This window comes from Gigantopelta aegis, chromosome 14 (genome assembly GCF_016097555.1).
Source record: "Gigantopelta aegis isolate Gae_Host chromosome 14, Gae_host_genome, whole genome shotgun sequence".
Classification (NCBI taxonomy): Eukaryota; Metazoa; Mollusca; class Gastropoda; order Neomphalida; family Peltospiridae; genus Gigantopelta; species Gigantopelta aegis.
In genome coordinates this window covers 32,104,305-32,130,136 of record NC_054712.1, presented here as the reverse complement: position 1 = coordinate 32,130,136, position 25,832 = coordinate 32,104,305, and the positions used below count along the sequence as shown (strand labels likewise).

At 36.4% G+C, this 25,832-nt stretch overlaps 1 protein-coding gene and 1 long non-coding RNA gene across 2 annotated transcripts; both read left to right on the top strand.

Annotated features, from left to right (window-relative positions):
• Positions 1-637: 637 nt before the first annotated feature.
• On the top strand, positions 638-1,821 carry LOC121388071. Its single transcript, XR_005959928.1, has 2 exons — positions 638-704; positions 1,727-1,821. It is a non-coding gene; the product is annotated as an uncharacterized LOC121388071 (long non-coding RNA).
• A 9,945-nt stretch (positions 1,822-11,766) lies between these two features.
• Positions 11,767-21,715, top strand: LOC121389190 (dermatopontin-like). Its single transcript, XM_041520794.1, has 6 exons — positions 11,767-11,862; positions 12,698-12,902; positions 16,617-16,748; positions 17,878-18,004; positions 18,542-18,606; positions 20,222-21,715. The coding sequence occupies exons 1-5, from the start codon at positions 11,767-11,769 to the stop codon at positions 18,579-18,581; spliced, it is 600 nt and encodes a 199-aa protein (XP_041376728.1). The 3' UTR covers positions 18,582-18,606; positions 20,222-21,715.
• Positions 21,716-25,832: the final 4,117 nt, after the last annotated feature.

Below are 25,832 nucleotides of genomic sequence, written 5' to 3'. Positions count from 1 at the left end.
CTGACCATTTTTTTAAAACTAAAAACTGTTGACAGGGAAATTTCTGGGCCTAACTTGTTATGTTTAAATTCATTTTTGGTATGTAGCTATTGGATTGTTTTATTTTTATTTTCAGGGAAAACATTGAAGAATTATTATGCAGGACGTAGCCCAGTGGTAAAGCGTTGGCTTGATGCACTGTCGGCCTGGGATCGATCCTCGTCGGTGGGCCCATTGGGCTTTCTCCTTCTAGCCTAGCCAGTGCACCACAACTGGTAGTATATCAAAGAGGCCGTGGTATGTGCTATCCTGTCTATATGATCCGTGCTACTAATAGAAAAATGTAGCAGGTTTCCTTTCTGACTATACATCAAAAATAAATGTTATGACATTCATAATATATCAATATGTTCTAGTGGTGTCGTTTAACACTTTTTTCTTTTTCTTTTACAATGGTCCACTAAGTGATATTAGTTTTAATATTTATTACGTATAAAATATTCTACCGCTGATTACTGTTAGCCCATCACATATTTTAGTCATGGCTGCTTATGGAAGCCAGTTTGGTGTATTCCACGTAAATAAGACTAATGGTCATTAATTAGATATTTGTTAACCAAGTTTTTGAAATATTATTTCCCCCGCTTTTTTTATTTTAGAGACAGGCGTTGGAAGTTTTGAAGTATGTGACAAACCTTTCCCCTTCTGAGAAATGTTACATGTGGGTAAGTAATTTGTGCTTCTATTGGGTTAGATATCGTCCAATAACGATTCTATGAATTTTTTTACACACCCGATGGCGATAACACTTGGTCAAACTGGCATCCGTTAAACATGAAATCCTAGTTTTAACACTCACGTTAATCTAATATTCTCTCCGAGAGGACTTATTGCAAGGCTCACATTGGTCCTTAATGTGCAGGTTGAGTTGCTTCACTCTATTCAGCAAATTTAAAATGGCTGGGTTAATTTATGATGGAAGATCTATTTTGTTAATGATGCCAGTACTTCAATCGGGATTTGAGTACTGTAGGTTATACATTTTTTGGTTTCTGTGTCCCTTTGCAACAGTTTCGTTTGAGAAACTTAAAACATGGTGCCACAAGTTTTGAATACCAGCTATATTATGGGGATATATTCGGACGTAGAAAGAGCCACTTTCTACATCCCTTCCGACAAAGAACTACATTAAACAGCTATATCCACATACGATTATCGACTGGTCGCTCCCTTGCTATGACCACTTCCGTAAACGACTCGTATAAATTGGATGCGGTGCGTGCCGTCTGGCTTAATAAAAAATCTAAATGCATTAGTTTCAATGAGCGTCTAGACTGATGCGCGAGTCTGCAAAACGCATGAGGCCCGCCGCAATGGAATAATCGTATATAATGTATACGCCCAAACTGCAGACTAATCACACAACAGTGGGAACCACGCACGAGCCGCTTCCTATATTAGTATTTACCCTGCATGTTTTTATCATTCGCGCATGCATTTTAGTTTACGCCACATACTCATGTAATCATGTAAATGAGTTAACTCGCCAATGGTCAAACTAAAGCTTAAAGGAGTCGCTTTAGAAAATTGTGCATTTGACGGTTTGGGTCTACGAAACGCGTCAGCACGTGTTTGAACTGCTGCCAGTATAAAGTATTTTCGGTATACCATAGGACACGGGGGTATTTCAGTATATTGACTGTTTCTAAATTAATACCAATTGACAATTTTGTTTTCTCTTTGACAGATGATGGTAGCCAACGTCCGGTGTCACGAATCGTAAATACTGACAAGGTGTAGTTTTGACTATGTAAGACAAATCTGAATAAAGGCATCGACGTGTTTTCTGTCCTATATTTTGTCTTGTACAAACGGCCTGTATTTGGAGAATATTTTTGCATTATGCTAGTTTCACGATCCACGAACGCAACCACGGATATTGTTTGTCTTAATACAAAGCTCGTACTACCAACTTTCACGACGGGAGTTTGGCAACTAGCCCCATTTTAACTTTTACGACTGGTCAGTTCCTAGTCTGATCACTCTTACAACTCAATCGACATGGGTCTACGACCGATTAATTTGAGCGTACCGGTCTGGAGTTGGGGAAAACTCCGTGACTGTTAATACTCTGAATCTAGAATAACATGTGGTTATTTCGACGCTTGCGCCATCAAGAGAACTCCCTTTTCACATGGTAGGACGTGAGCTATATGTAGCTTAGTTGGCTGCAGAGCGCTTGTCTGAGGTGCTTGGCTCACAGGTTCGAATCTCCTTAGTGAGCCCATTCTGTTTTTGTTTTTTTATTCCTAACAAATGCCACTAGACTGGCAACGGTATGTGACGTCGTGTCTGTGGGGAAGTGCGTATACAAGATGGGGAGTCGAAAATTACCAAATGTTTGACATCCAATAGCCGATGATTAATCACAATTTGCTCTGTATCGTTTAAAGGGACATTCCTGAGTTTGATACAATGTTTAAAATGTTATCGACTAACAGACTTTTTGACGACTGTAATTACATATCAAATATATTTTTCTGCATAAAATATTAGTGGCTGTATATTAAACGTGTTTCTGGTCGTCGTAATATTTGTAGTAGGTTAAATTTCATTTCCTAAAAACTATTTTTTCGTACGTACGGAATTATTTTAAGACGACTCCAGTTTGGGCTTCTTACAAATATTAAGACGGACCAAAAACACATTGAATATACACACACTGATATTCTAAACAAGAAAATATATTTAATATGTATGTTTAATAGTAGAAATATTTTATTAGTCGAAAACATCTTACAATGCAGCAAACTCGGGAATGTCCCTTTAAACAAACTTTAAAAAAACCCTTCACATCGTCCTACCGAAAAGTGTCGTCACGAAGGCTACTACTGTCGCATAACGCACACGGATACAAAAATAGGACACGACCAAGAGAAAATCCAATTTTATGAAGTAGCGATCTCGTTATTTTAAAAAGTAACTGTAAAAGGGGCCGTTACTTTAATTTGCTTCTAAAAGTACACGAGTGATTAGCCTTGAAAGAAAAAAAAACTAATATATGTAATTGAATATAACCAAGAAAATATCTTGCTGAAATGAGAGGATATTGGATCTGCTATTTTGTTTAGCAACGCCATTAGAGCATACTGATTTATTAATCATCGGATATTGTATGTCAAACATCTGGTAATTATGACGTATCGTCTTATAGAGGAACCTCGCTTAATTGTTCCATTAGTAGCAAGGCATCTTTTATATGCACTATCCCACAGATAGAACAGGATATACCAGCCGTGGTGCACTGGCTGGGACGAGAAATAGTCCTATGACTCCACCGACGGGATCGATCCCAAACCGACCGCTCATCGATCGAGCGCTTAAATCAATAATAACTTCAACCGGGTTCACCGATTTTAGTTGTCGGCGACTGAGTAATGTCGGCTTTTAAAAGCTGTAATTGAGTTGAGAAACAAACACTATTTTGATACCACCAGTTCCAGCATATGGTGAACCTTTTCATGCAAACTTTGAATTTGGTTGTCTGAACTAAACGGTTCCATAAACGTTTGCTTCTTTCATTTTTACTTCCACCCGAGGTTTCTGCATCCGTGACCTGTCTGTGGGGAAGTGTATATAAAAGATCCCTTGCTGCATTAGGACAAATGTAGCGGGTTTCCTGTGATGACATGTAAGAATTGCCTAATGTTTGACATCCAATAGCCGGTGATTAATTAATAATCAACGCTCTCTAGTGGTGTCGTTAAACAAAACAAACTTAACTTTCTGTATCCTAAGACATTGATGCTTTCGCGAAATGCACCCTCACTGTCGGTGGTCTGGTGGGGAGTGTTTCCAACTTTCAATTTGGCTGTTGTCGGAGTTAGATTCTCGGTTCAATTCACCGATTGTCGGTTTCCTTTTATAAAGTTTTTTAAGATAAGGTGGGAGTCATGTTATCAGTTAAAAAAAAATTTGTTTAAAGACACCACTAGAGTACATTGCCTTAGAGAGGAAACCCGCTATATTTTTCCATTAGTAACGAGTAATATTTTATAAGCACAACGCAGACAGGATGGCACATACCACGGTCTTTGATATACCAGTCGTGGCGCAGTGGCTGCAACTAGAAATAGCCCAATGGGCCTACCGATGGGGATTGTATGTCAGAATTGCCAAATATTTGACATCCAATAGCTGATAATTAGTAAATGTACTCCAGTGGTGTCGTGAAATGAAACAAACTTTTCTTGCGGTTGCTTTACTTTGGATCCGATTCAGTGTAGACTGGTTTGTGTGTGTGTGTGTGCGGGGTTTGCGTTGGGTGGGGTGGGGTGGGGTGGGGTGGGGTTTGTTTTGTTTTTGTTATATGACCATGACCTGTTCTCCCAACCAGATCACGAGCAATTCGTATATATCTAATTGTTTTTCGAAATTAAAAAAAGAAGTTATTCAGCAAAAAATAATGTTGCTTTTTTTTCTCTTTAATTAATTTCACCATTGAGCTATGTCTCGTTCCTGCCAGTGCACCACGACCGGCATATCGCAGGCCGTGGTTAGTGCTATCCTGTCTGTGGGATGATAGATATAAAAAAAGCCCTTGCTACTAATAGAAAAATGTAGCTAGTTTCCTCTCTAAACTATGTCAGAATGTTTGACATCCAATAGCCGATGATTCATAAATCAATGTTCTGTAGTGGTGTCGTTAAAGAAAACAAATATTATAATTATAGCTCAGGTCTACGTGGGTGATCTCACGCACTTGTTTTTGCGGTTACATCTAACCGGATATTCCCATACAACGGATTTAAATCTCATTGGTTCAACATACAAAACCAACGGGGACAAGGAAATGATTCAGTTTTGCTTCAAGGTTTTATTCTTTTCATTGTAACGTCTTAACTTGTCCATATGTCAACCCACCCCCCTTTTTTCCCCTCCTAAGGCGTCACATTTGAACTAATGGGGAAGAGATTTTTTTTGATATTCATTAATTTTATTTTTATATTATCTTCGCTGTTAAGTAAATAGGCCTATCGCAGCGACAGTTTTCTTATCCCATTGTAAAGACGAAATGTCGAAATTACAATCATTACAACTGACATCTAGTAATATAGAAATGTACATGCTGGGCTGTTGTCCGAACAGTCTTTTCCAACAGTCGTCAAAAGCCCGAAAACCACTTAAAGGGACATTCCCGAGTTTGCTGCACTGTAAGATGTTTCCGACTAATAACATATTTCTACGATTAAACTTACATATTAAATGTATTTTCCTGTTTAGAATATCAATGTCTGTATATTCAATGTGTTTCTGGCCGTGTTAATATTTGTAAGAAGCCCAAATTGGATTTTGTCTTCAAATAATTTCGTACGTACAAAAAAATCGTGTTTAGGAAATAAAATGAAATTTAACCTTTTACAAATATTAGAACAATCAGAAACACGTTTAATATACAGCCACTAATATTTTAGGCAGAAAAATATATTTGATATGTAATTACAGTCGTAAAAAAGTCTCTGTTAGTCGATAACATCTTAAACATTGCAGCAAACTCAGGAATGTCCCTTTAAGAGACAACCAAACGGGTTTCCCCGGGTATATGTTTTCAATCATAGATGTTATTACGTATATTAATATTATATAGTATATAACAACAAATGATCCAATTCTAGAAAATATAATGCCTAAATATTTGTATGTATCAACAATGTTCAATTTGATGTCTTTAATATAAAATGATTTATTTCTTGGTGGTTTTGAACCAAATATAAGTATTTTAGATTTCTCAATATTTATTTTTAATCTCCATTTTTCACACTATTCTGAAAAAACAATGATTTTTGTAGGTCCTCAGGGGATTCTGCTAGAATAACAGTGTCATCAGCGTATAATATTATAATAAAGTAATTACTATAAATAAATCAATGTTGTTTTTTTGTACTCTAATTTAATACCAGTGCATTGTTTCTCTTTTAATGAGTCCTCTAGATCGTTTAAATATATATAGCAAATAAAATGGGTCAAAGATTTTCACCCTGACGTACACCGTTTTGACATAGAAATAAGCAGAATGTTCGTTACTAGACTAATGCATGATTTAATTCCTTGGTACATGTTATAAACAATTCTTAAGAATTTACTATTTACATCTAAACTTAACATCTTTTGCCATAAACCTGTTCGCCATACTGTATAAAATGCTTTAGAAAAATCAACAAAGGCACAATACAGTTTTTTCTTTCGTTGTCGTATGATTTCATATAAAGCATATAAGGAAAAAATATCATTTGTACTTTAATTTTTACGGACACCGGCTTGAATTTCGTTGAGCTTATCAGTAAATTCAACAAAAACAGTTAATCTTTTATTTAAAATAGCTGTAAAGAGTTTTCCAAAACAACTAACAATTGTAATAGGTCTATACGACTCGGGTTCTTTTGGACCACCATTCTTGTATATAGGTTTAATAATACCTTTTAACCAATCATCTGGCAGTATGCCACTATTTAAAATAAGATTAGGAAGGAGTTTGCTTTCTGCATATTTGAGATATCGTTTGGAATTTCATCAGTGCTTTGTGAAAATGGTATCTTGCTATTCTACATTCCTTACCAAACCAAACTTTAGATGAAGGTTGTTGTCGGTTTTTTACTGCATTAGAAGGATCAATAATACCAACAGTTTTTTTGGCACTTGTTTTCATAATATTCACCAATTGTTTGCTAATCTGTTTATTGTTTCTCCAATGCGGTTTCTGCGGTGTATTGTCATAGTACGTGAATCTACAAATGTCAAGCGTAGCTTGACCAGAGGCAATTAGCTGCATTCCAGTCATACTTCGTTAACTGATACGCAGTAGAGATGTCGGGACTGAATGGGTATTAGTATTCCTGAAGGTGTGAAGATCGGTTATTTGCTGCACCTTATCGCTGTTGTTAAAATACCCCTTTTATATAATAATTTACTGTGGCCGCTTAATACAGGTATTTTAGCGATTTGGGATCTGATTTAGATGGCCGCTGGTCGCGTTAGACAGGTGACCGCTTATTACAGGTGCATTTACATTATAAATCGTTTCGGAGGGAAAAAAGTGGCCGCTTAAGGCAGGTGACCGCTGTGTACAGGTGGCCGCTAGGACAGGTTTGACTATATATATATATATATCTAATACATTGTGAAAAAATCCCTCCTGTTCCAAGCAATTTATACTTTTTTATGTATTTTCCGCGTGATCATTACCAGACCCCCAAACAAATTTTCGTTTGTCACAATCTAGACTGTCTTGCACATGCGCATGCATTTTTTAATAAAAACAAAAGTATGAAGTTTATTAGCTTGCTAAATCAACTTGAATAGGGTAAATAAACGTGTGTTGAATATATAACCAAACATATGCGGAGTAACCGTGCTAATGAAGCTCGTCTAACCCATGGCACTAACCAACAACTGCTGGTAGTATGTGGAGTACGGTAGGTGGTTTCAAACGTCTCTTAAAGTGACAGACCCTACTTTGTAAACACTACAGCGTATTAACTAAAATATTATTGCCGTTTTTGGTAATTGAATTTAGAAATTACTTAAATTTTATTATTTAGATTATCCAAAGTGTTTCTGGTCATCCTGGTGTTCCTAATACCACAAAATGCATTTTTTTATATTTTTAAAACGCACGTACGTCTGAAAAGTAACTGTTTTGGAGACGAGCTATATAATCTACTTTTAAATGGTATTTTCCCGTATCAACGTTACATACTATTGTTTCTTACTATTGTAACTTTGTTCAGATGGTGTTACAGGATCATATATTAACCAAACTTTGTGTCCATTTTCATGCTTGAAACTAGGGTCTGTGACTTGAACAATGCCAGAAGTAACTACTCAACACTCTCCGAAGTGGTCAGACTAAGCCCATAGCTAAACGCTGATGGGAAATGGCAGGTGTGCGACACGGAGGGTCACAGGAGACAAACAAAATTGAAAGATAAAAGGAGCTGCCGGATCGGCAAGAAATAAAATGGAATTTAAAAGGAGATAAAGGGAAGGGGCCAATGGCATAAATAATAATAATTTTGGCCACTATGCAACTTTGAAACAGCCTCTTTAAACTGGGAGGGGTAGGACATAACGGTCGGTCTAGGATCGATCCCCGACGGTGGACCCATTCGGCTATTTTTTGTTCCAACAAGTGTACCACGACTTGTATATCAAAGGACGTGGTATGTGCTATTCTGTGTATGGGATGGTACATATAAAAGATGACTTCCAACTAATTGAAAAATGTAGCGGGTTTTCTCTCTAAGACTATAAGTAAACAATTACTAAATGTTTGACATCTAGAAGCCAGTGGTTAATGATTTAACATGCTCTAGGGGTATCGTTAAAAATACAAACAAAGAAACCTTTAAACTGGGATAAAAGTTAAAAGTTTGTTGTTTTTTAACGACAACACTAGATTACATTAATTAATTAATCATCGGCTATTGGATGTCAAACATTTGGTAATTCTAATACGTAGTCATGAGAGGAAACCCTCTACATTTTCCTAATGCAGCAAGATATTTTTGTATGCATTTTTCCGCAGACAGAAAACCACATACCACGGCCTTTAACCAGTTGTGATGCACTGCTTGGAACGAGAAAAACACAATCAGTTGAATGGAGCCACCGAGGTGGTTCGATCATGCGCAGCAAAAACTAGAATGACGTTTGATGTCTCCCGCTTTGGTGATTCTGAATAATGCAGAAAAATATGTATTGACTTCAACAACACAGATTCTCGTTTTATTTTACCAACGCAAGTTGCTTACACGAATGTATATTCAATTTACAATACTTGAATATTATAATGGCGACACGCATTTCAATATCAATTATGTTGATAATAAAGGTATAACAGTACATGCACATCTTAGAAGAACATACTTAGGATGAACACAATAATTGTTTGTAAGACAGTTTGTAATTGTTTTCAGGGTGGAGACAGACTATAAAATTGCCAGTTCTCTACGATTAGTAGTTTCAACATGAAGTCTTCCATGAACCAATCAAAATGAAAACATCACGTAAATAAATTGGAATTAACTTAAATGCATGCTTCTCATTTTACTGTGTAGGCATGCTGCTTAAACCTTTTTCATGTATATAATTATTAGCCTTTTTAGAAAAACAAACCGGATTTAAAAAGACTTGGTTAATTATATATACGAAATGATTGTATCTTTTATTTACTTTAGATAATGAATTCAAAAGTACAACACTCATACATATATATATATATTTTTTTTTAAATCATGCCACACTCCCTCTAGGCTTACAATAAAGACATACACGTAAAAAATACTCACGATCGATTGTCACACCCTGCAATCAAACGGTAGGTACCTGGCGTCGGTGTGTTTACCTGTTTACCCCTGGAGGTACTCGTGCAACGTGTATTAATGTGACAAGGATGTTGACGCATATCGTGTTCTACATAAAAGTGAACAGATTAAAACTGAGACATAACTCATAACTATAGCCGAACAATGACGGTAAGCTAAATATATATATATATATATATATATATATATATATATATATATATATATATATATATATGTCTGTCTGTCTGTCTCTCTCTGTGTATCTGTCTGTCTGTCTGTATATATATATATATATATATATATATATATATAATATATATATATTTATCTGTCTATCTGTCTGTCGGTCTATCTATCTGTATATATTATGTCTATATATCTATCTAAGACACGGCGGAGCAGGGGGGCTGGGGGGGGGGGGGGACTCTTGCCAATAATTCTGAATAAAAAGTATTATTGGTAGTAAATCTTAAGGCAGGGATGAATTTTACTTGTAAAATGTAGGAAATTACATTTCAGCACATCTAGTTTTTAAAATTGTACTGGGGAGCATACCACCGAACTCCTTACAAACTTTGCCTTGCGCCTTATTAGTCTAGTGCCTTGTGGGCTCCCGTGGGAATGTTTTGACGAAAGCAAACGACCATCATAAATCAGTTTATTATACCTCACAGATGTAGAAAATTGTTGGTGCCAGTCTTGAATTTTTAGGAGAGCGTCATAATGACGTCATCAAATATGGCGGACATTTTGAATTCCTCAATAATCTAAAATGAATAATAAACTCTTATTTCTGGGTCAATCTTCACAAACAAGATGTTAAAACGACCAGACTAAAGAGCTTTAAAAGCCGATAGACATCTAATGACAACAGTTTGGCCATTTCAGGGTGATGTGGAGGATGTAAATGAAGTTTCCTTTTGTTTTGGTGTATTTTGATATAATCAAATGGTAACAAATATCAACATTTGCACAATTTTACTTTATTCAATGAATAGAAAATAGTTCATCTGTTTCCTATATAGTAGTACTGCAGTTTGGGAAACCGGGTAATCCCTAGGATCTGCCAATAGCATGTCTTTAAATCGACATCGCACCTATATATGTTATTAGTTTGTGTTATACAAACTAACGAATGATGTTCTCACCAACTGGTGTGTAAGAAAGTGTTGTTGTTGTTCATTAAATAAACACACATTTTAGTTTTGCCAAAAAATATACATTTTGTAGGCATACATACATATTTATATATAAAATAATATAATGTGCACACTGCGGGGAATGGTATGTAGCATCGGGTTACAATCGATACAATTCTATAGTAAATGGGTAAGGCTGCGATCACATTTATCCGTTTTTTCCTTCCGCTTCCGCTCCCGCACCCGTTATCCGTCGTCAGTCAAATTCGATTGTATTGAAATCAATGCGTGCAAACAGACCTACTCGTCTCCGCTTCCGCACACTTACACTCGTCCGCACAAATCGTTCCTGGACCGATTTTCACTGAAGCGGACAATGGATGCGGATAGGATTCCCACAGTGTGACGTCATATTTAGGGTATTTCCTGACCTCGCGATTCAATTCTTCGTAGATACAGCTCTAATTACATAAATATCTTTCTGTCTGTGTGTCTGTATATATGTCTGTGTGTTTGTGTGTGTAAGTTATTTCATTATTCCACCAATGTAAATATTTTCATAATTAATTTTTATAGGGGGGTTGTGGTAAGGTGGGGTTCAAACATACCCCAACCCATCAAGTACTTTCATATTTTGTTAAAGGTAAAATACCACCCATTCCCACGAAAAATAAGTGATACAGGTATGCCACTGAATACATTTACACGTGAAATCACAGTATTCATGATTTTCTTGTTGAAATGATGAGTTAATATCGACCAATGGCTATAAGTAATTTGTAATCAATTTGCTATAAATACGAAAACGTTATTGTCTGCAGTGTTTTTTACTGGGGAAATTTATATGTTTCTAAGGTACGTAGTTATGTAGGTTGTTGGTCTGGCACTTCTGGTAAATGTTTTATTTTTTCCTATAAATGTTTTCGTTAAAATTTTTCTCTCATTCAACATTAATGGGTAGTGAACCGTACATAGAAGTGGGACGAGGTTACTATTTAAGTATTTAAAACGAAATACCCCATTCATTGCAAACAAAAGTAACTTCCTCGCTGTTACTAAAATTATAAAATTATCGTATATGTACTCTGACCATAACTTTGTTATTTTACATTTCATGTTGTAATTCTAATGGAGAAGTAATTTTATAAAATTTGGTTAATTGAAATTAAGGTTCCATATAATATTGACTATTACACTAATTTGTTTCTATATAAAATTTAATAATACCAAACTAAAATAAAATTGTTTATTTTAATTTTATTATTGATGTTCAGTGTTATAAAATGCCGAGACAAACAGACGACTTCGATTACGAGAAGCTTATAGGATTTGTCCGTGAGAGGGAGATGTTATATAATCATCATCATTGCAGCGGACTTGTAGGTATTTCGACATGTCGAATAATTAGGGATATTTGTTGTATGCTTCGAAGTATATATACCCTACAACACACGTGAATATAAAGTATTCTCGTGCAGCAACTGTAGACATGCATTTTTGTTAAAATTACTGACAGGTGTGTTCGTAAGCAACGGACAACGGACGACGGATAACGGGTGCGGAGAGTAAAAAACGGATAAATGTGATCGCACCTTAATGCATGCATAGCAATAATATACAATATAATAACATATGGCATGTATCAATGTTGTCTGTTCCACTAGAACGAAGTGATATTCGTTTTCTACTACATTCATATTTCACAGACGACAAATTCTATTATTCCTGTCAATATTGTGGTATCTGCCCGTTTCTATAATGAGATTATGGGAAGATAATCTATATTTACTCAAAATATGTTTGTATTTCAAGGCAATAGGTTTCTGAAGATAAGGTTGTAAGCAATAATTATTAACAACGAATTTGTATAACAGACATTTTGGAGAATTGTTGAATACAGCATACATAGATTGGATAAATTGATCAGTCATTCTCTGTTTGAATAGTGATATAAATGTATTGCGATTTTCTACATTTTGATTATACCATATGTGACCAAAATCATTAGTGAGAAGCAGGTCTTTTATTTGACTAACCCAGTTAACAGAACGTGGTTTTCTTATGCACTTGTCATATAGGGTGTTAAACACTCTTCAAAATACAATTACCTGTATTCAACAAATTTATCCAATATTTAACCATACGGATGTTCCTACTTATGTACAAAGGTGATCTACCTACTAGTTGTATAGGGATGTTTTTATTTCTTTTCAGCTACTGGCCTGTGTTGCAGTTTTTGTCTGTGTTGTTGGCAGTGTCCACTGTTGGGAAAACTGGTGGGATCGACCATTTCAGTTCAAGTGTCCATCTGGTCAAAGTGTGAGACGGTTCGCCAGTTACCATAGCAACCATTACGAAGATAGACTGTGGAAATTTGACTGCATATACACTGGAACTAAAGCGGCGTGTGTGTGGTCAGGTTAGTAATTTTACTGTTAGCACTAGTCGACTGGTTTATCAATGTAGCGGAATCTAGCTCAGTTGGTGGAGCGTTCGCTTGAAGTGCTTGCATCGTAGGATCGAACCACCTCGGCGGACCCATTCTTTGATTGGTTTTTTTCTCGTTTCAACCAGTGCACCACGCTGTTTTTCCCTTGCTGCTTCTGAAACAAAAAATGATGCGGATTTTCTCTAAGACCACGTGTCAAAATTACCAAATGTTTGGCATCTATTAGCCGATGATTAATAAACAATTATGCTCTGGTGGTGTCGTTAAACAAAAACAAACTTTAACTGTTCTTATATTTATGTAATACTTTAAAATTATGCTTTCTCTACAAGCTACAAGCTCGACGCACCTTATTATAAGATTATTATTATTATAGCATCGTTTACTTGCGTGTGCGGGGAAAGGGGGGGGGGGGGGGGCGGAGGGGATCGATCCCGTCCTTACTCAAGCAAATTCTCTCTTTTTTTCGATATAGTTTCAGGGGGCGTATGACTCGAACCCCCATAATTATCGCTCGCCACAGCAGACCTCCCTTTCTAAAGTTAAATACAAACACACCTAAAGATTGTTTTAATGTGTTTTGTCGCTATTGAAGATTTCTAACTCGCCAGCTACATCCATACAACATAAAGTATACTGAACAATAAAGAGAACGCAAAATTAGCTTTTGTAATATAAATTATGAAAGTCTTGTGAACATTATAAACCATTTTGACAACTTCTGTTACCGGCCTCGGTGGTGTAGTGGTTATGCCATCGGACTTCTGGCTGGTAGGTACTGGGTTCGTATCCCACCTGAGGCAATGGAGGATTTTTCATGCCAGTACCGGCTCCAATCCAGAGTGAGTGCACCGCTAGGCTCAATGGGTAGGTGTAAGGCCACATACACCGAGTTTCACCCACTTCACGGGTCCGATTATGGGTGTGTCTCCCGAGTGTATGACCCCACATGGGGAATGATTACCCGGCATGCACTGCAGGTTCCGTGTACCCCGGGCTCGGGTGATACCGAGATAGCTTAACTGACAGCAAGCGAGGAGCACGGACCTGTCAAGTAGTACCATTCCGAAATGGAAATACTGCGGCTTCACCATTCATCTCATCATCATCCATGTTTATAATATCCAAAAATACAAAAACAAATGTCTTTGCCTCTGTGTTAATGTTTGTGGCGTTTTTAAAAAACAAAAAACCCAACAAAAACAACAACAACAAACTTCTATTCAGCGAATTAATGTGTACATGTATACATGTATATTAAAATATTCGCGTTTATTTTGTGGTTCAGTACAGTATTATTTTGTAGGTATTAAATGTAAAATGGAGAATAATACATTTTTCATTAATCCGATCTAGATAACGATTTTAGCGAAACGATATTGCAGAATGGCGTGCGACGGTACGAAATTTAATGTTGACGGTGTAGGCTATTCTGTGCATTTGTTTAAGTAAAAACACTCTACACGAGACTACAGCCTTAATATATATTTTATAAAGATAAAACTCACACTATATTCTCAATACTGACCAAATTTTAAAATATGCACGTTTCAAACATGGGGCCTACTGATTTGTACTAACTGTAGGCCTAGAAATCTTTTTCTTAACTGTTTCAGTTATAATATAGCTTTATTCGCTTTAGGCCTGATGGTCCTTGAGCACATAATATATACATACATGCAGAGATATAATGTTTGTATACAACTTTTATAACGTAAAATCGTATTGACACAATTCGGTTACATTAGTGACATGGCGCGCATGAGTATTAACATGATATTTATAACATCAATAAATGCCAAAATATAGATACACATAATATATATAACAAACATTCTACTTATGCATTCACATTCAAATCCAGGGAAAACGTAATTGCATAAAATTATGTTTCTTTTTTTCAAAAGATTTTAAACAATACAAAGCTAACCGTCTTACTATTATTTCATTGTTATTGTTTAACAGTTCTGTATATTTAAATATACTAGGGCTATTTTTGTAATATGTTGGTATGTAATGTCTGATAGATATGTAAACAGGACAAACAAGTATAACATGGAGTTCAGTAATAATCTATGAGCAGCAATGCGCTGTCTCGTTAAAGCAGTTCTATATTTTCCAACAAAAATACTGTCTAAATATGATTTATAACAAAACAATATTTGATATATGTCGGTAGTGATGCTCGTGAGTAACGGTCTAATCGTGAGCGCCAACCCTGTATAAACATATCTTTTAATCTTTGCTTTAATAATAATAAAAACGCCATTTCATTCCCTACACCCTGATTTTGCCAGACTATAGAAAAGCCAGTATTATTTAACAAATTTCGAACACGTATAGCCCAGTTATTTTAATGGGGAACAAAACCATATCAATTACCATCATATCATAACATTTTTTTAATGTAAATTTCCTGTTGTCATCTTTTATAATTTGCAACCAGAACTTAATAATTCCATAATGGCTATGCACAAAGGAAATCTATCTAATTTCAAATGCATTCTTTCTACTGCCATTCCCTGAATAAACCCCCAGACTTCGCAGCCGTAGCTTAGAATAGGATGTATTAATTTGTCAAATATATCACACACATGAGAAGGTTTTAACGACACAAATTGTTGTAAATACTTTTGCATTTGGTACGTTCCTTTTTGCACTGGTCTCACGAGAGTATTTTGCATATCAGTAAATGATCCACCTGTTGTAAATACAACACCTAAATATGAAAATCTGCGTACACTGTCTATTGGATAATTACCGTATTTAAATCATTTGATAGTCTACCACTTTTACGAAATACCATAACTTTTGTTTTCTCAATATTTACATATAACCTTCATTTTAAACTATATTCATACAATGCATCCAAACAATTTTGCAAATCTAAATAATTTTCCGCTAATAACACTATATCGTCAGAATAAATAGTTAAGCATGCCTGTATCAACTCCCCCAACACCTTTGTGAATGATCTCATCCTCCAAGTCATTTACATACACAGCAAATAAAAGAAGTGAAAGGCATTCGCTTTGTCTAACACCGATGTTACACACAAAAGGTTCTGAATGGGTATTGAATATTTTAACAAATGATTTAGTACAGCTATACATCGATAGTATTATATTCAGCATTTCTCCGCGAATTCCTATCTGTATCAGTTTTTACCACATATTATCTCTTACAACATAAGCAAACGCCTTTGCAAAATCGACAAAAGCACAGAATAATTTGTTATTATAATTAGCAAAATGAGTAATTAATGAGTTTAAAACAAACATATCGTATGACGGTTAGCTGTGTATTGTTTTAAAGCCTTTGAAAAAAAGAATCATAATTTTGTACAATTAGGTTTTCCCTGCACGTGAATGTGAATGCGTAAGTAAAACGTTTGTTATATATATTATATGTATTTTTAATTTTGCATTTAGTTATTTTATAAACATCATGTTAATACTCATAGGCGCCATGTCGCTAATGTATCCCATTTATGTGTCAATACGATTGTACACGTTGTATACAAACATTATATATCTGTGTATATGTATATATTATGTGCTCAAGGGCCATTAGGCCTAATACGAATAAAGTTCATACCATAAAAGCTACTGATTATTAAACGATGTTTTGAGCTGTCACTAGCAACATTTATTTATTATTTTCCCCTTGTTATCTCCCCACCAGGCTATGTCAACTCTTTTGATGACCCTCTACTTTTCCAATGTGCAAACAATGGCGTCATCACCGGGATCGGCAGTTACCACAACGACCACTACGAGGATAGACGTTTTAGATTCCGCTGCTGTTCTATCCCAGGTAACTAAATAGGATAGAAAACTACACGCACGCACGCACACACACACGCACGCGCGCGCACGCACGCGCGCGCACACACACACACATACACGCGCGCACATACACACACATACACGCGCGCACACACACAAACACACACACACACACAGATATATATATATATATAGATACCACTTATCTTACAACGAGTTGTTTTCAAACATAACTAACGAACGAAAGCGATAAATGGTATCTAATGGACACGAATGTTGAATTGTATTTCGTATATATCCTTGGAAAAAACCCCCACTTTTAAAATTTAAATACCTTTTCCAACGAATACCTATTTACGTCCCTTGCAATTATAATTAACTTGTGCGTCACAGACAAGTCAATTTCAGGTTAACGTGTACGTCACCTTATGTGCAGCCAGACGTATATCAAATATGATTTCTTACACACCCGTTGGTGAGAACATCATTCGTTATTTTTGATAACACATACGTGTTAGCACATATACGTGCGATAACATTTTACAGTCATACGACATTACGATCTAGCTAACAAAATGGTAATTCAGAAAATAATGCTGACAACATCGTCTGATCATTAAATTCGTTTGATTAGTATATTTGTGTATCAACTGAATTTTTTTTAACAACAACCCCTGGCATCTTAAATGCCCACCTATGTTTTAAAAATAAAGAATTTTTTTTTTTAGTCTCAAAGTAATTACTCTTTGTAAAGCCATGAAAGACAATAAAAATTTAACAGTGAAATCGATTGCTTCTGTGATTTATATATGTAAGTTCATAAAAGGAAGTATATTGAAACAAATATCTGCATCTTTAAGATATGTATTGCTCGAGTGTAATTTTGTCTTAACGATAGGCATATAAATTACCCAACACACAATCCAGGACTATGGCAACAATAACAATATTACCGTAAAGAGAAATATGTTTACCGGAAACGCGAAATTATAACTTGAACGCAAATTTATTCCCCGCAAAAATATTTCCCTTCGACTAACTTCAAATTGTTATGTTGTGTTTTGTGTTAAAATAAAATTTAGTACATAACTAGTTAGTTATTTCAATAGTGTTAATTAAATTAATTACAAAAAGTGTCTGATTTGGTTCTTTTTCAGGGAAAACTTTGAAGAACTGTAGATTTTCCACCAGCTACCATAACGCTTTTGACGGTTATCTCAACTATTATATTCCTAGCAACAAGGTTCTGAAGGGCGCTTTCAGTTACCACAGTGACCATCATGAGTAAGTACAACAATTTCCCTGATGCGCGGTTGGTTTAGGATCAATCCATGTCGGTGGGTCCATTTGGCTATTTCTTGTTCTAGCCAGTGCACTACAACTAGTATGTTAACGGCCGTGGTATGTGCTATCCTGTATTTTTATCCTGCTAAACTATATATTTGATGTGCGAAACGTAGCCCAGTGGTAAAACGCCCGCTTGATGCGCGGTCGGTCTGGGATCGATCCCCGTTGGTGGGCCCATTGGGCTATTTCGAATAGAGTAGCCCATAAAGTGGCGACAGCGAGTTTCCTCTCTCAATATCTGTGTAGTCCTTAACCATATGTCTGTCGCCATATAACCGTAAATAAAATGTGTTGAGTGCGTCGTTAAATAAAACATTTCTTTCTTCTTCCTTCTTTTATATTTGATTATGGAAACTAGTTTAGTGTGTAGTGTATTTCATTCGTAATATACGCCAGACTAATGTCCATTAATTCTTTGAAAATTTAAAAATATAATTATCTTGTTATTTATCTTACTAAATTACTTTATTTTAGAGACAGACGTTGGAAATTTGAAATATGCGACAAACCCTAAACAGTCTGAGAAATACTACACGTGGGTAAGTATTAATTTTAATGACAGAATGTATGTTACATAATCACTCTTATCATATCAAAAATGGTTCTTATAAATCTCTTACACACCCGGGGCAGACAACACTTGGTGAAACTGGCAGTCGTTGAACACAAACAAATTAAAGGTGCTATGTCAAAGTTGTAATAATGGCGGTTCTCGCCAAAATTATTTATTAATTTTTGCTTTGAAACATAACGTTTATTCCTTCAGCTATATGCCTGTAAAAAAGTACAACCAAATAATCACATTTACTAGTAGACAAAACTTATTATAAGAGAGAAACCTTGAGAGTGTGTCACACATATTAACCAGTGACGTCACTGTTTTATGCGTACCCATTCAACACACTAAGTTTACCCAGAATTCTCTGCGGCGGACAAAAGAAACAAAGATGTGGCCAGGCTGTATGCAGCCAAAAATTAATCAGGAAAACCCCTCTAGTCATCCAGTGCAAGGCGTATTAACATGATTATTTTAGCGTTAATTATGGAAAGATTATGCGTGAGTGAGATCGATTCATTTGAAGTTACTTATTACATATAAATGTCGAAATAACGAAATATTTTAGCTTCAAGTTTGACAGAGGACCTTTAAATCCCAGGTTTTAACCCCCATATCCTTATTCTGATAAAGCATAATGATTGTCATTTCCATTTGACAGAACAATTTGAAATTCATATTACACAGTGATATCCATGATGATAGATACTGTCTGGCTACTCCCTAGCGATGACCTCCTAATTTAAGTCTACATAATTTGTAGGCACGTGCGTGCGTGTGTACGTGTGTTTGCTGTCTGTAGTTGCTTTTTTAAAATCTTACGCCACAGACATTTAATCTAATCATTTGTGAGTTAACTCATGACGTCAGTATATATGTTAGTCATTAGTACAGACGATACAAGAAGAAATCCGATACCCCTATCGCAAACAGGCAGCTGACTCTTTGTTTTGGATAAGGTTGTCGGGTTTTTGCTTGTATTTATGCATTAGACACTAACTTGTAAGTTTAATGGAATGAGTTAACTCGTAAATGATCAAACGAAAGGTCTAAGGCATCAGCTTTATAACATTTTGTGTATTTTAGACACAGTACACATGATCGTTTGGTCATATGAAATTTCGATATTGACAGTTTGTAATACTCGGTGATCTCTAGCCCTATTCGGTTTGTAATGCGAGAAAGACTCAAGCTGTGTTGGGTATGTGTCTCTATCAGAAGGCGGGACGTAGCCCAGTGGTAAAACGTTCGCCTGATGCGCAGTCGGCCTAGGATCGATCCCCGTCGATGGGCCCATTGGGCTATTTCTCGTTCCAACCAGTGCACCACGACTGGTATATCAAAGACCGTGGTATGTGTTATCCGGTCTGTGGGTTTGAGCATATAAAATATCCTTTGCTACTAATCAAAAAAATGTAGCGGGTTTCCTCTCTAAGACCATATGTCAAAATTACCAAATAGCAGATGAGTAATAAATCAATGTGCTGTAGTCACTAAGTGTTGTCGTTAAACAAATCAAAACATTTTCTTCTCTTTTTTTGGGGGTCTAAAATAATTAATTAATACTGATTGTTGATTTGTTCCTCTTTCTTTAACAGATAGTTTGGTGTCAAACGTCCGGTGTAAGAAACCACAATGACGACCGACATGGTGTAATGAATACTGATTGTTTCTCTTTTATAAATACCTTCATAGTACGATTATAGTTTTATTAAAAAATATTCGTGTAGTTATCTTTATTGGTCTCCTACATCTCCAAACGGAGAGGACTATAGGTTTTGTCTCTGTCCGTCTGTCTGTCTAGCTGTCATTCTGTATGTTCGTCCGCCTGTCCCACATATAGATTTCCGGATTGTTATCACAATGCCTCGCGATATTGAGCTCAAATTGTGTGTATAGTTTGATCATGTACTAGTAGAAGACCACTGTTATTTGTGAATCGTCAACTGAGATTTATGCTTGTCAGCCTCTGGCATCCTAAGTGCCCACCTATGGTTTAAACATAAAGTAAGATACAGGTATTTTTTAGTTTCAAGGAAATTACTTAAAGGGTCGTAATTATAAAGAGGACTCATTTTAAATATTTTTAGTTAAATGATTGTGTTACTTTCATCATAATGAGTCCAAATTGTTTTATTTTGAGTACATTTTTCACAATGTTCACACCGATACAAGCGGGAGTTGGCGGATATCACACATATATTTATGGAAACTTTGCTCATCAAACCTTACAAAACTCCTCATTTCAATAAAAGTTTAGCTACTATATTTTTTCTTCACAAAATCAGCTTGTTTGAAAAATTACCGAACATGATCGCAAGGAAAACACGGCGTACGAATACCAAGCCTCATTACAGCTAAACCGGTTGCACGGTTGGTGGAAACCAATTGTCGTTTAAAAAAAATAACTCCTTGGCTATTACTAAGCTAAAGAATTTACTTCTGTTCTACATATCAGCCTTCAAACATGGATATGTGCAAAACCAACAAGTCAACTCTTTGCGCAACCGGGTACACAAGGGCGCTAACTGTATACTACTACCACTGTTATAGATCATGTTGGACTTTCATGGCGAGTTACCAATTTCTGAGAGTTATGGCCCTTGAACTTAGGAGATACGAATTGTTTTCTTTTACTTTGTTTTTGCAATGCCTCAAGCTACTGAGCTGAAATTAAGTGTATAGCTTTATCGTGTTCTCTTACAGATAAAGTGTAAGTTTTATTGTAATTTACCCATTTTCCACAAAGTTATGGGCCCTTGAACTTACGAGATATGAAAATGTGTTTTCCATTCTTTATTTTTATGAATGTAATGAAATGAAATTTTGTATATATACTCAACAACGAAAGTTTAGCTAATGTTAAAAGAAATGGCATAACATTTATAAATTAACCTATTTTTATTAATTAGTTTTCACATCTGAAATGTTTACCATTTACTAACAACATAACCCCATCAACCTTTTGTCTTAACACAACAGGAGGACCTGGTTTTCTTTTAAGTTTATTAAACCATGGCAAATTTACACGTCATAGAAGATATTTGCTAAACTTTCGTTGTTGAGTATATTTGTATCATGTACTGTTATATACACATGTTCAACAGTGTTATGACCCTTGAACTTCGGAGATATAACAATTTCTTTGGTCTGATAGGGGACATGTATTGCTTTAGCAGCACGTACTCTCAGAATGTTTGTTTATTTGTTGGCTATGTGTTATAACATTTGAATAAAGTAATTAAGGCGTCTTTTCTCTCTGTTTTATATATTTTGTCTTTAACAAACAGCCCGACGTATCTCGGTGGTAAAGCGCTCGCCTGATGCGCGGTCGGTTTAGGATCGATCCCCGTCTGTGGGGCCATTGGGATATTTCTCGTTCCAGCTAGTGTACTACGACTGTTATCAAAGGCCGTGGTATGTGTTATCCAGTCTTTGGGATGGTGCATACAAAAGATCCCTTGCTACTAATAGAAACAGTGTAGCGGGTTTTCTCACCCAGTAGCTGATTAACAAATCGAAGTGCTGTAGTGGTGCCGTTAAACACATTTAACAAGCAGCCTGTATTTGGAGAGGAATCGCGTATGTTTCATGACACCAGATCACAGTTTAAACTACGGTTATTGTATGTCTAACACCCTATAATTTATTACCCATTTGCTTTATAAACGGTTACATAAATGTCGTATTTTCCCACTTTATCCCACGCTATCTTTACGGCATGGGTCATAGTTTGAAAACTGTTATGGCACACGTCTGACGTCCCAAGGCAGCTCCAAGCTTGCGGCAATCGCGATTGGTGAAGTTGACATTATTCAGCGGCATTGCAAGAGGCATCGTTGAATGTTAGTAACTTCGATTGTGAAGCGATCCAGTCATATTCAACATTTGTTATAAATAATATTTTATGGATAATAAATAAATTAGAACTCGCGGAAATGGCCATACGAAATTTTGTAATTTGTTTAGGAATTGAATTATACCTCTCTCTTTCGCTAGGGAAATAAAACAATTCCTAAAGTCGTTTCATAAATTCCGTATGACACTCCCGTTTATGTAATAATCGGCAAAAAAGCAGTAAGGTATATTTTATATTTAACAAGACCGCGTACGGAAAAGCAACAAGGTATATTTTATATTTAACAAGACCGCGTACGGAAAAGCAACAAGGGATATTTTATATTTAACGAGAGCACGTACGGAAACGCAACAAGGGATATTTCATATTTAACAAGACCACGCACGGAAAAGCAACGAGGGATATTTCATATTTAACAAAACCACGCACGGAAAAGCAACAAGGGATTTTTCATATTTAACACGACCACGCACGGAAAAGCAGTAATCTGAGGGATATTTTATATTTATCAAGACCATGGTACGGCAAAACAATATTGGCGGTACATAGGTATTTGATTGATCCACTAATGTTTCTGAATAATTTGGAACACTAATTAAACATCTGGTGAATGTGTGAAAACGAAATACAATATAACACTATGATCGGGACTGGACACAAACTAATTAATACTTGCAGAAAGTAACTACCTTAAATCTTGCTATATCTATTCACTGACTGTTTGTGTCACAATACATAGTAAACCAAGTCCAGTTAACAACTTACCATGGTCAGCGATCGCGAAACCCTAACCTGAACCCTATACATAACCGTGCGAGACGGGGGAGGGGAGGGAAGGGGGGCACCCGTCCCTCAGTGCTGGAACAAATCCTCAAATTCGGGCAAAAACAATAGAGGTATTCGGTGAAAATTAGCAGGACTGAAACCTTTTCAACAATTATTTCCATCATTCTAGCCACAATATTAGTATATAATATATGTAAACATGCATAGCGACCCCTATTGTAACCGACGTTTTAATTTCATTATTTTTGTTGATAAAACCGATTTTAGTCATTACAGATGGTGTTTCTAAGATGATTGAACTACATTTTACAACTTTGAAATGTTTCTTCTTTGACGTATGAAAATATTAATTACAATAATTATGTTTTGCATTTACAGTATACTAAATCTGTCCCACAGTATCAGATGCTCCTTAGTTGGTATTAAACTGGTGTGTTTGTGTGTGTGTCTGTCTGTGCGTGTGTGTGTGTTTGTGCGTGTCTGTCTGTCTGTCTGTCTGTCTGTCTGTCTGTCTCTCTCTCTCTCTCTCTCTCTCTCTCTCTCTCTCTCTCTCTCTCTCTCTCTCTCTCTCTCTCTCTCTCTCTCTCTCTCTCTCCGAGTGTGTGTGTGTGTGTGTGTACTGTATGTATGTGTTACTGATGTCTGTATGTATGTGTCTTTGGGTGTGTATCTCTGTCTGAGTGTGTATCTGTGTCTGTGTGTGTGTGTATCTGTGTCTTCTCTGTGTTGCTGTATCTGTGTGTGTTGGTATATCCGTATACATGTATATGTGTGTATGCGTATGCATTTGCGTACGCGTGTATGTATATGTGTATATTTGTTTGTATACGTGGATGTGTATTTGTATGTGTCTGTGTGTGCATATGTACGTGAATATGTATGTATGTCCGTTCCTGTGTACCTGTGTGCGTATATGTGTGCATCTGTGTTTCTGTGTGTACATCTGTGTTGTGTGTGTATGTGCGAGTCTGCGTGTGTCTATATTTGTCAGTAAGTTTTTGTGTGTGAGTGTGTCTGTGTCTATCGGTGTATTTGGATATGTGTATGTGTGAGTCTGTATATGTGTTTGTATGTGGTGGGTGTCTGTGTGTGCGTATGTGTGTATATGTGTGTGTTTGTGCTTCTCTGTTTTTCCTTGTGCGTATGTGCGTGTATTCATGTGTGTATCTCTGTGTATCTGTTTTCGCATCTATGTCTGTGTGTCTGCTTGTGTGTTTGTGAGTCTCTGTACATATGTGTATCTATATGTGTATATGTCAGTGTGTGTCTTTGTGTGTGTGTGTGTGTGTGTGTGTGTGTGTGCGCGCGCGCGCGCATGTGCGTCTGGTTTTTATGTCGTGTGTCTCTGTGAGTGTTTAGGTGTGTCTCTATCTGTGTATGTATATGTGTTTGTGTATATGTAGGTATTTGCGTGTTTACCTGCGTGTGTGTCTGGGTGTCATGTATCTCTGTGTGTATCGTGCGTCAGTGTATTTGTGTGTGTCTGTGTCTCAGTGTACCTATGTGGATGTGTATATATGTGTGGCTGTATCTTTGTGTGTATGTGTCTGTATGTTTATGTGTATGTGTCTGTGTCTGTATGTGTGTGTGCTTGCCTCTGGTATGTATGTTATGTATGTATGTATGTATGCGCACGCCTCTGTCTGTATATTTCTGTCTGTCTCTCTCCTTTTGTGTCTGTCCCTTTCTATATCGCTCTTTTTCCCTCGGTTTCTTTCAACTACTCTCCGTATCTGAGTATGTATATCTGTGTGTGTGTGTGTCTGCCTGTGTTTTTATTTGTATTTATATGTGTGTGTATGTTTTGTGTTCATTATGTGTCTCTATGTGTGTCTGTGCGTTTCTATGTGTGTGCTGGTATCTGTATCTGTGTTTGTGTGATTGCATATATGTGCGTATGTCCCATGTGCGTGTGTGCGTCTTTTCGCATATCTTTGTCTATCTCTCGTCCTCTGTGCCTGTCCATCTTTCAATATGACTCTTTTTCTTCTTGGATTCTTTCAGTCACTATCTGTATCTCTGTATGTATCTCTCTGTCTCCATATGTCTATGTGTCTCAGTGTATATCTGCGTGTAGGTGAGCGCATCTGAGTGTGTGTGTGTGTGTGTCTTTGTATGTAGCTGTTTGTCTATTCATATATGTGTGTGTGTGTGTGTGTGTGTGTGTGTGTCTGTGTATGTAGCTTATTTTCTGTGTGTGTGTGTATGTGTGTGTATCTGTATGTATGTGTATGTGTCTGTGTTGTGTGTGGGTAGCTGTACGTGTGCCAATGTGTATGTGTATCTGTGTTTGACCATGTGTCTGTGGGTCTGTGCCTATTTGCCTCTCTTGTTTCTGGCTGTCCCTTGTTGTATAACTATCTCTCTGTTTCTCTCAATGACTGTCTCTGTATTTCAGTATGACTGTATTTATCTCTCTGTCCGTCTGTGTATTTATTCATATTATGTTTCTGGCACTATGTCTGCCTCTGTATGTCATACTCACTAGCTGACTGTTTTCTCTCTCTTTCTCACCCTTTCTCTCTCTCTCTCTCTCTCTCTCTCTCTCTCTCTCTCTCTCTCTC

Bases quoted from the DNA above. Each gene is read 5' to 3' on its own strand.
- LOC121389190 (XM_041520794.1), top strand. From the start codon at position 11,767: ATGCCGAGACAAACAGACGACTTCGATTACGAGAAGCTTATAGGATTT. The intron at 12,903-16,616 runs GTTAGTAATTTT...TCTCCCCACCAG, and splicing joins AGCGGCGTGTGTGTGGTCAG to GCTATGTCAACTCTTTTGAT. The intron at 18,005-18,541 runs GTAAGTACAACA...ACTTTATTTTAG, and splicing joins TACCACAGTGACCATCATGA to AGACAGACGTTGGAAATTTG.